The sequence below is a fragment of the Cinclus cinclus genome, chromosome 1 (genome assembly GCF_963662255.1).
Source record: "Cinclus cinclus chromosome 1, bCinCin1.1, whole genome shotgun sequence".
Lineage (NCBI taxonomy): Eukaryota > Metazoa > Chordata > Aves > Passeriformes > Cinclidae > Cinclus > Cinclus cinclus.
In genome coordinates this window covers 1,222,873-1,233,409 of record NC_085046.1, presented here as the reverse complement: position 1 = coordinate 1,233,409, position 10,537 = coordinate 1,222,873, and the positions used below count along the sequence as shown (strand labels likewise).

Below are 10,537 nucleotides of genomic sequence, written 5' to 3'. Positions count from 1 at the left end.
CGAATAATCCCTCCCCACACAGCTTGAATTAGGGGAGGGGGAGAGGCTGGGTTGGGATTTTTTTTAATTTTTTTTTTTATTTTTTTTTTAATTTATTTTTTTATTTTTTCTTCCCCCGCAGCGGAGTTTTATGAATGAAAGTTCCTGCTGAGCTGGGAGTGATATCCCAGCCCTGGAAGTTGGGAATGCTGGAGAAATCCAGGTTGGGAGAAGTGGGGAGTAGAGGGATGGGCTCGGAGGGGCTCAGTTTGGGAGAATCCCGGCGGTTCCAAATCCCCTTTTTCCCGGTTTTCAGGGATGCTGGGATCTGCCGGAGAACTCTGAGCGCCCCCCACCCCCCCCCCCCAAAAAAAAAAAAATCCCAAAATCAAAATAATCCCAAATCCCGAGGATTTCAGGGAATTTCGGAGTGAGGGCAAAGGGCTTTTGCTACGGGGGAATCAATTAAATAAAACCTCCCAAAAATCCCTAAAATAAAGAGGCTGGAAGGAGAGGCAGGGAGTTTTCACGTTTGCAATCGGCTTTTCCAAACTGCAGCTCCTTGGAGGCAGAGAGGGAGAGAGAGAAGCCAAAAAAAATTCCCGATTTCTCCCTAAAAAAGCGGAGAATTCCCTGGCTGGCAGAACCGGGTTCCTGGGAGAGCCGAGCAAACCCTCCCCTCAGCGCCGCCGGAGGTAAACGCGGAGGGAAAATATTCCCAACTTTCGGCGCTTTTTTTTTTTTTTTAATTTTTAATTTTTTTTTTTTTTTGGAAATTTGGGATTTGTTTGCGTGCGGCGCAGAGAGAGAGGAGAGGCAAAAAAAAAAATAAAATTTAAAAAAAAATAAATAAGAGGGACGTAGAGGCGGGTGGGGTGGGGGGGGGGGAGTTTGGGGATTTTTTTTTTTTTTTTTTTTGGTCCCCTCGGCAAGCGAAAAGATAAAATTACTGCGGCTAAAAATAAAGCGGTGGTTAAAGGTTCCCCCTCCCTCTTCCATCTCCCACCCCTTCCAGCCCTCTCCCTGCTCCCTCCCTCCTTCCCTCCCTCCTTCCCTCCCTCCTTCCCTCCCTCTCCCGCTGCCTTCTCCGTGTTTGCGTTTGACAAAGAAATGATTTGAACTTCCCGGAGCCGCAGAAAATCGGGATCCCGAGGCGCACCCGGGCCCATATGGATGTGATTTTCCCAGCTCTCTCCCAGATGATCCAGCGGCACCGGGAGCTGCGGCTCTGAGCGGCTCCGCTGCTTCTTCCCATGGGCTCCGAGACGGAATTTTGGGATCTGCCCTCCACTCCAGCCATGAGAAAAAGAGGAAAAGCGCCGGGATCTCTCGTCATGTGCCTTTCTGGTTGAAAACTGGGGGAAACCAAACAAACAAACAAACAAACAAAAAAAAATAAAGAAAAACAAAAACAAATCCCGCGGATCCCGCAGGGCTGGGGGAGGACAAGGAGAAATCAGCGCCGCTGGAATTCCGAGCTCGCCTCCCGCTTCCCTGCGCGAGGCTGGATGCTGGAAGCAGCCCCTTGGATATGGGATCATATCTGGTGTATCCCAGCCTGGGTTTGATCCTCTGCTGCTCCGTGCTCAGCTCCGTTTACGCGCTGGTGAGTCCCACCAAAATTTTATTTTTATTTTATTATTATTATTATTATTATTATTTCTATAAATTAGTGGGTGAAGGGTTAAAAAAGATGTTTGCGGGGTGGTTTTTTGGAGGATTCGCTGGAGGATCGGGAGTGCAGGAGGGCTCCGGGTGAAAATGTCTGTGCTTCCCAAGGGCTGGGATGGCTTGGGAAGCTCTGGACGGGACGTGTGAGGTTTGACAGGGATCTGGGACAGCGGTTGGGGCAGAATTTCAGGATCTGCCTGTGGAGAAAGGAAAACTTTGCTTCCTTTTTCTTTTCCTTTCTTTTTTTCTCCTTTCTATTTTTTATTCTGCTTTTAATTTTTCTTTAATTTCTCTTTTGTTTTTTTTCCCTTTTTACTTTTCTTTTCCCCCCATTCATTTTTCTTTTTTTTTTCTCCCACTTCTTCCTTTTCCTTTCCCTTCCCTTCCCTTTTTCTCTTCCCTTTCCTCTTTCCCTCCCCTTTTTTTCCTTTCCCTTGTCCCCTTCCCCTTTCCCTTCTTCCTTGTCCCTTTTCTTCCTCTCCACCCCCTCCAAGACAATTTCATTCCCATTCCATCTCCTTTCCCTGCAAACCTCCTCAATCCCAATTGAGCAGAGCCTTCCCTTTGGAATTAAATCCAGGGAAAAACAGGGAAGTTGCAGGAACCCTTTGCTCCTTGGCACTTTCCACCCCTTCCTGCACACACCAGGCTTTCCAAGGCTGGAAAACCAGGATAAATTCATCCAAACTGGGAGATGATTTAAAACCTGCAGCTCCTAAACCTTCAGGAAGCAGAGAAGGGAGCACTTCCTCGGGAATCAGCCGCTGGACATGGAGCCAGTGCTGGAATTCTGCTGTGACAGGAGCTCTCCTGGCTTTCCCCATCCCTGGGATTCTCACTCCTGCTCCCATTTCCCAGCGTTTCCCAGTCCAGGAAGGAGCAGGACACCCATGGAAAGTGGGATGGAAATGGGATTGGGATTTGGATCATTCTGGTTCCAGTCAGGTCCTTCCTGACCCTCCAGGATCCACCAGAACTGGGCCTTATCTCTGGATTCAGTATTTTGGAATCTTGTTCACAGCCGGTGGGGAGGTGATTTTCCATCTTTTCCAGAGGGAAACTTCACCTCAATAAATGAGAAGGATCAGCCCCTTGGAAAACAATCCCTGTCCAAGTCCATCCCTGTTAAATGTGTGGAGCAACCTTCCGAAATCCAAAGAAAATTGAGGAAATCGGGGTAACCGCTTGGGGATTGATTGGGATATTAGGCATGGATGAGGCTTTTCCCAAAATCCAGGGCTGGATCAGCATCTCCTGACTTTGGGGCCGTATCCAGGTCCTGCAGCACCTGCTGCCCTCTGCTCCAGCATTCCTGCAATTCCTGGGACTGGGAAAATCAGGATTGGGAAGCAGCCAGGCTGGAGCTGCTGGGGAATTTCAGGATGCAAAGAAACCGGGCAAGGCTGCATCTCCCATTCCCATTCCCATTACCACTCCCGTTCCCGTTCCCATCCCCACTCCCGTTCCCATTCCCACTCCCACTCCCATTCCCATTCCTGTTCCCACTCCCACTCCCACTCCCATTCCCATTCCCATTCCCGTTCCCATTCCCATTCCCACTCCCACTCCCATTGCCATTCCCATTCTCATTCCCGGCTCACTCCCCTCTCCCAGTGCACCCAGTGTCAGCTGCCTGGAACCCACAGTGGGATTTTTTTGGGATACCCCACCCCAAGAGATACTTCCCATCCTGAAGGATGAGTTAGGAGGTGCCTGTGTGTCCCCAGGGTGAGCTGGACCTGGGCAAAAATTGGGAACAGCTCTTCCAGAATCCCAGAGGGCTGAGAATTCCATGGAACTTGCAGGGGAAGCACAGGAGTTTTCCTAAAACCCCTCCTGGACCTGGATTTGCTGATCCTGTGAGTCCTTCCCAAAACAACAACAACAACAACAAAAAAATCCATTTGGATTTTTTACTGATTTCAGTTCCTGCTGCTCCAAATGCTGCTTGATTTAGTTAGGCCGGGCTTAAGTTCCCATTTCAGACACTTTTCCAAGTGCTCTTGACAGCAGAAGGAATTCCTAGACGGTTCCTAAATCCATCCTGACATTCCAGGAGCTGTGGAGATCCCGAGTGTCCCCCCTTAGGCAGGATAATGTCACCCCCACATCCAAGAATCCCTCAAGCCTGGTTTGTGTTGGAGTTGTTTCGTCTTCTTCCAGCAAACCAGATTTTTAAACAGGCTTTGGAAAGAGGGAATGGGATGGACAGTGGTCAGCAGGGAGAAATTTTATGGATTTGTCATAAAATTTGTTATTAGTATTTATCACAAAATGTGTGTTGATATCCATCATAAATCTTGTTGCCGTTGTTATTTATTAGAGAGTTTGTTGTTATTATTCGTGAAAGGGTCATAAATACACTGGATATTTGCTCAGTGGCTCTGAGGGAGCTGCTGCCATAAATTTCCCCTTTCCTTGGAGCAACAAGGAAAAATCCATGGGGAAAAACAGCAGGATGGGGATGCATGGATTTAATTCCGGCTTTGGGCTGAGCTTAAAGCGCTGCCCCCTGGGCAGAGCAGAGCCAGGCTCAGCCAGGCTTGGATCAGGAGATTCCAGGATTCCAGGGCACAATTCCTGGCTGAGGCAGGAGTTTTGGAATCCCGACTGCCGGGATCTCTGCAGCTCCGGGACGCAGGGGTGGGGCAGAGCCCGGAGTGTCCCCAACCCTGCCCCGTCATTCCCGTTATTCCTGTTGGAATAACGGGATGGGAAATCAATTCCCAGTCCCTGGGATATCCCAGGACTGGGAGCTGGACCCTTCTGGGAGGTGTCCCTGCATTCCAACCAGGCAGGGAAATCCAGCACCGGGAAAAATCTCTGGGAAGGAGAGAAAAGTGGGGGGAAATCAGGGCCCTCTTCCCTGCAGGATCATCTTCCCAATCCTGGGATTCTGAGGTGGGGGAAAGGCTCGGATTTGCTCCAGCTCTCCTGACAATCCAGAGAAATCTTCCCAACTTTTCCCTGGAATAGCCCAATAGCAGCTGCCTGGACAACGGGCGGAATTCCACCTGGCTGGAGTGCCTGAAATCCAGCAGGATGAAGGTGGAAATGCCAGATAATTCTGCTCTTTAGTCCCAGTATTAAGGAAATAAGACTGGCCTAAGGCAGAGAGCTCTGCAAAGATGGGCTTGAGGAGAATTCGTGGCAAAAGGAATTTTGGAAGTCGGGTCTCACACCAGCAGAGCTCGGGAAAAGGCAAAATGTGGGAATGTTTTTGGTTGGGTTTTTTTTTGGGAGGTGCTGGCAGAGGGAAAATCTCCCTGTGTCATAAATGGTTGGATTTTAGGATCTGAAAGATCTTTCCAACCTAATCCTGGGATTCATGGAGCAAAAATCTCCAAGGTTTGCTCTCCCAAGACCCTTTTTATTTTCCCTTTGTTTCCTCCTTTTGCTCAGCCTGGGAGATCCCAGCCATGTTGTTATTGGAGGAGATATTCTGATTAATCTATTATTATTATTATTATTATTATTAATAATAATAATAATAATAATAATAATAATAATAATAATAATAATAACAACACAGTAGCCTCCTGCAGGGCTTGGGACCAGAACATCCCAATTTTAGGAAGGGAATGTGTGGGAAAAGGAACCATTCCCACTTTTTATTGGCTGCAATCCCAGGCCTGGCCCGGCTCAGGGTGTTCGGGTGATGCTGAACTTCCATTTGATTTTGTGACGCTCCCAGAAATTCCAGTCCCGATCTCTGGGGGACTGGGAATCTTTTCTGGCACACAGGGATCTGGAGAAAATTCCCCAGGGAGCTGCATCCCCCACCCTGGATCCCTGGAAGTGTCCAAGGAAAGTTTGGATGGAGCAGCCTGGGATAGCGGGAGGTGCCGGGGTTGGAATAGGATGATCCTAAAGGATCTTCCCGAGGCAAAGCACTCTGGAATTCTGTGCTGCTGAGGAAGGTTTAAATTAAGGAGGTGCTGGATGGGGTTTTCTTCTTGGACTTATTCATGGTTGCTCAGATTGATCCCAAAAATCACCATAAATCGGGAAGTTAGGAAGTTAGGAAGTTAGGAAGGAAGGAAGGAAGGAAGGAAGGAAGGATTCCAGGAAGGAAGGAAGGAAGGAAGGAAGGAAGGGTAATGTTTGTCCTTGGAATACAACCCATAATAAAAAATAAAAGAATTAAAAATAAGAATAAAAATAAGAATAAGAATATACAAGAATAAGGATAAGAATATAAATATAAATATAAATATAAATATAAATATAAATATAAATATAAATATAAATATAAATATAAAACAGAAATAAAAATAAAAATAAAAATAAAAAAATAAAAATAAAAATAAAAATAAAAAATAAAAATAATAAATAGTCCTGCATGGAAATCCCACAAATCCCAACTTCATTGAACCCAGCCAGGCCCCAAACGACGGGAACTGTCCTTCCCTAGGCACATTCCCAGGAATGGATCCCATCCCTGCTCCCACATTTCTGAGGGATACTCCTGCTGGCATTGCACTCAGGATCAGCCGAAATCCCTGGATCTCTGAACCTCTCCCTGAACCTCTCCAGCAGCAAAGGGAAAACCAACAAAATTCCGACAAATCCACACGGGATTTGTGGGAGCCTCGGGAAGAGGAAAAGCGGGAGCACGGCTGAGCCCGGGGGGGCTCGGGGCTGCAGGAGGTGGAAGCCGAGGGGCGGCCCCGGGACCCGGCAGTTGTTGTTTGGTTTGTGTTCTCCCAGAAATAGCCCCGAGCGGTTTTTTGGGATCAGCGGGATTATCCTGGCTGGGCCTGCAGGGTGGCTCCAGCTGTCCCTGTTTGGGGAATCCCTGCGGGCACATCCTGGGAGGGACATCCCAGAGCTCTTCCCTGGGATTGTCCCGCTGGAGGAGTCCCATCCTTTGGAGAATTCCCTCCCTCCAATCCATCTGGAGTCAGGCCCCGTTCGCAGAGGGATTTGGGATACAAAGGTCGCTTTTGTCACCCTAAAATCCCAGCTCTTATGGCTGTGGGGTGAGGAGGAAATCTGTCCTGGCACTGGAAACCCCATCCCATTATCCCGTCCCATTATCCCATCCCATCCCATCCCATCCCATCCCATCCCATCCCATCCCATCCCATCCTATTATTCCATCCCATCCCATCCCATCCCGTCCCGTCCCGTCCCGTCCCATCCCATCCCATCCCATTATTCCATCCCATCCCATCCCATCCCATCCCATCCCATCCCATCCCATCCCATCCCATCCCATCCCATCCCATCCCATCCCATCCCATCCCATCCCATCTCTCTGACCCTCTCCAAATATTCCCCTAAATCCCAAGATTTGGAGCCTTTCCACCGTAACGATCCCGAGGGTTCAAACTTCTCCCAGAAAACACATCTGAAGGAATCTTGGCCTCTGGAAAACGATCCCTGGATCGGTGTCTGGGGCAGGGAAGGTTTCAGGAATCGCTGACTCAGCAGCTCTGCCTCCTTATCTGGTTTTCCAGCGGGGCTGATCCGGGCTCCCGATGTTATCTCAGCTCCTGCCTCCCTTCCCCTCTCTCTGAGAATTCCCGGCGCTTTCTCTGGAGAGGCAGCCCCACATGGATCTGGAAGGGCAGGGCTGGATGTCCCTAAAAAACCTTCTCCTCCCTTCCCTGAATTTTGGCTTGGGACTGAAATGGGATTTGGGGGTTTTGGGGAATTTTTTATTTTTTTTTCCTGTGTTTTAACAAAAGACACGAAATTCAGCTCATGCTTCCCGTGGATTTAAGGATGAGAGTTTTGTGGGGAATTCCCACCTGGAGGAGGACAAATGATCAATGAACTGTGATTTGTGGGATTTGGGGCATCTCTGGCACTTTTAGGTGATTTTCCTGCTCATTCCAGAGGGGATGGATAAGGTGGCCTTTAAATGTCCCTTCCAACCCAGATTATCCCACAATTCCATGATGTAATCAGTTTATTGCTTGGATTTATCCTCGTGGCTGGGAGGATTCCTGGGATTGCAGCATCCCAGGAGATCCCTGCAGTAAAACTGGGAATGGGGATTGGGAGCAGAGCTGGAGCAGGACATTCCTTAGTTCTGAGGAGAAGGAGGTGAGGCTGGGATTGTTCTGGCTCTGCTCTTCCCAAAAAGGCCGGGATTGCTGGATCTGGGGATCCCTTTGAGCCTGGATTTGTTCCATTCCCTTCACCATTCCTGTGTTCTGTCTCCCATCGGGATCAGGACCTGCTCCATCATTTCTCTCCCCGACTTTGAATTTTTGTCATAATTCTGGGGACAAAGAATCCATGTTTTTGCCATCCTGAACATTTTTGAATCCCAATCCTTGTGGGCACATGGAATTTTCCCTCAGGAAAAGCTGTTAATTCCTCTTCCATAACCCCAAAACCTGGGAATAGTCTGGAACACACTTAATTTTGGGATACAGCAGGACCTGGGACTCCAGGGAGTTCTCAGCTGTAGGAAATCATGGAGGCATTAATTAATGATTTGATTTTTGGAATTAAAACACCTTATCAAAGAGCTGAGGATTAATCTCCTTTCATAGAATCTCAGAATTCCGGGACAAAGTGGCTTGGAAGGAAGTGATTCACCCCACTATTCAGGTGTCTTTCATCGTTCAAATCAACTTCCAAAATTCACTGAAAACTCCGGATTGATGTTCTTACCATCGATCCCACTTTAATTGGGATCCCCTGACTCGCCTCAGCCTCGACTCCCTTCTCTGTTCCTGCATACCAATCCATGTTTCCTCTTGGACACACAAAATTCCGAGTGGTTTTGAGACTTTGAGCAAGGACACAAACTCCTTGTCCCAGGTTTATTCCGAGACTCCGATCGATATCCATTACAAGGAGCTTTTATTTTGTGGGTTGCAATTCGACTCCACTCAACAAAAATACAGGAAAACGATTCCTAAAATAAAAGTGGGATGGAGCAGATAGAGGCGGGACTTCCAGGGTGTTTTTATATGGATCTGTAATGGTTTTAAACTGGAAAAGGTGACGGAGGGATGGGATGTTGGGAAGGAATTCCTGGCTGGGAGGATGGGGAGGCCCTGGGATGGAATTCCGAGAGAAGCTGTGGCTGCCCCTGGAACCCTGGAAGTGCCCAAGGCCAGGCTGGATGGGGCTGGGAGCAGTCTGGGATAGTGGAGGTGTCCCTGCCCATGGAATGGGATGATCCCATAAAATTATTCCAAATTTCAGGTCCTTTCCAGCCCAAACCATTCCAGGCTAACACAGACACGACTGATTTTCCCACCTGCTGATTTCCCAGGACTGTTTATCCAGGACAGCCCCTGGACTGGGATAGGGCCAGGACTGGGTGGGCCTCAAAGTGGGTTTTGTTTTTTTTTCCTTGGCTGTACAAACCCATGGAATTTGGTACAAAACTGGGATGCGTTTTTGTATCCAAGAGAGTGCAAGGGTGTCCCTGCACGGCTCGGGATGGGAAGAAAAGGGAATCGTCAACTGGAGAGATCTCGGTTGGATGGGAAGGGAGAGGAATCTCCAGATGGAGACAGTTGGATGGCAAAGGAAAGGATGACGGGAAGGGAAAGGATTCTCCAGATGGAAAGAGGGTGGTGGGAACAGAGAGGATTCTCCAAACTGAGAGAGCTGGATGGGAAAGAATGGTGGGAAGGGAGAGGATACTCTGTGAAATCCAAACGGGATGGGAAGGGAGAGGATTCCCCCAGTGGAGAGGTCCCAGTTGGAAGGGAAGGAACAGGATTCTCCCAATGGAGAGATCCCGGTTTTCCAGCTGCATCCCCAAGCCCTGGTGATCACCAGCATCTCCTGTGGTGCCTTCCCACCCTGGGCAATGAAATTTTCCTGGAATGATTTCCAGCAGAGCGATGCAGAGGTGGGAATATCCCTCCTGCTCCTGGGAAGGAGGATGGACACCTTGGAAGTGTGGATTTTCCAACAGGATAGGGCTGGATCAACAGGAACAACAAATCCCTTTGTAGATTTGGAGCTGAGATAATAATGATAATAACAACAACAACAACAATAATCTGAGATTTGGGCAAATTGAGTTTCAGTATTTAAAGCAAACTGGTCAGGAATTTTTATTTTTTTTTCTTTCCCGCTCCCCAAATTTTTATCCCGATTTTGCCACAATGTCATTGATTAATAAATTGAATTTTAATGGCGTTTCCATGGATTTTTTTTGGAGGTTTGGAAGGAGGAAATCAGCGCCCTGTGCTGTGTGTATTCCCAAATTTCAGCGCCACCAGGCAGAGCTGACTCAGGCTGCTGGAAAAGGGGAAGGGCCGGAGATTTTTATTTTATTTTATTTTATTTTTATTTTTAATTTTTATTTTTATTTTCTTTTTCAAGCGGTGGAAAAGCAGCAGAGTTCCCATGTTTGGGATGCAGGGGAGGAGCTGGGTCCGTGCCAGGGAATGGGATCACAGGGAGAATCTCCATGGGGGATAATGCAGGCTCAGCAGCCCCAGGCTGATAAAGGGATCCGATAAGGAGAGCACAGCCCCAGGGTGACCCTGATCAGCTGGATTTGGGGGATTTGGGGAATGCCAGAGCTGATCAGATGGATCTGGGGGAGTTGGGGAATTCCAGAGCTGATCAGATGGATTTGGGGGATTTGGGGAATGCCAGAGCTGATCAGATGGATCTGGGGGATTTGGGGAATGCCAGAGCTGATCAGATGGATTTGGGGGATTTGGGGAATGCCAGAGCTGATCAGCTGGATTTGGGGGATTTCGGGAATTCCAGAGCTGATCAGATGGATCTGGGGGATTTGGGGAATGCCAGAGCTGATCAGATGGATTTGGGGGATTTCGGGAATTCCAGAGATGATCAGATGGATCTGGGGGAGTTGGGGAATTCCAGAGATGATCAGATGGATCTGGGGGATTTGGGGAATTCCAGAGATGATCAGATGGATCTGGGGGAGTTG

At 48.4% G+C, this 10,537-nt stretch overlaps 1 protein-coding gene across 1 annotated transcript in view; it reads left to right on the top strand.

The window, feature by feature from the left end:
- The first annotated feature begins 1,178 nt into the window (after window positions 1-1,178).
- The window catches only part of PTH1R (parathyroid hormone 1 receptor), an 82,094-nt gene continuing 72,735 nt past the window's right edge, over window positions 1,179-10,537 (top strand). The window contains exon 1 of the mRNA XM_062493131.1: window positions 1,179-1,585. Within this exon, the coding sequence (XP_062349115.1) occupies window positions 1,511-1,585 (75 nt within the window). The 5' untranslated portion in view covers window positions 1,179-1,510. The remainder of the gene's footprint in view (window positions 1,586-10,537) is intronic.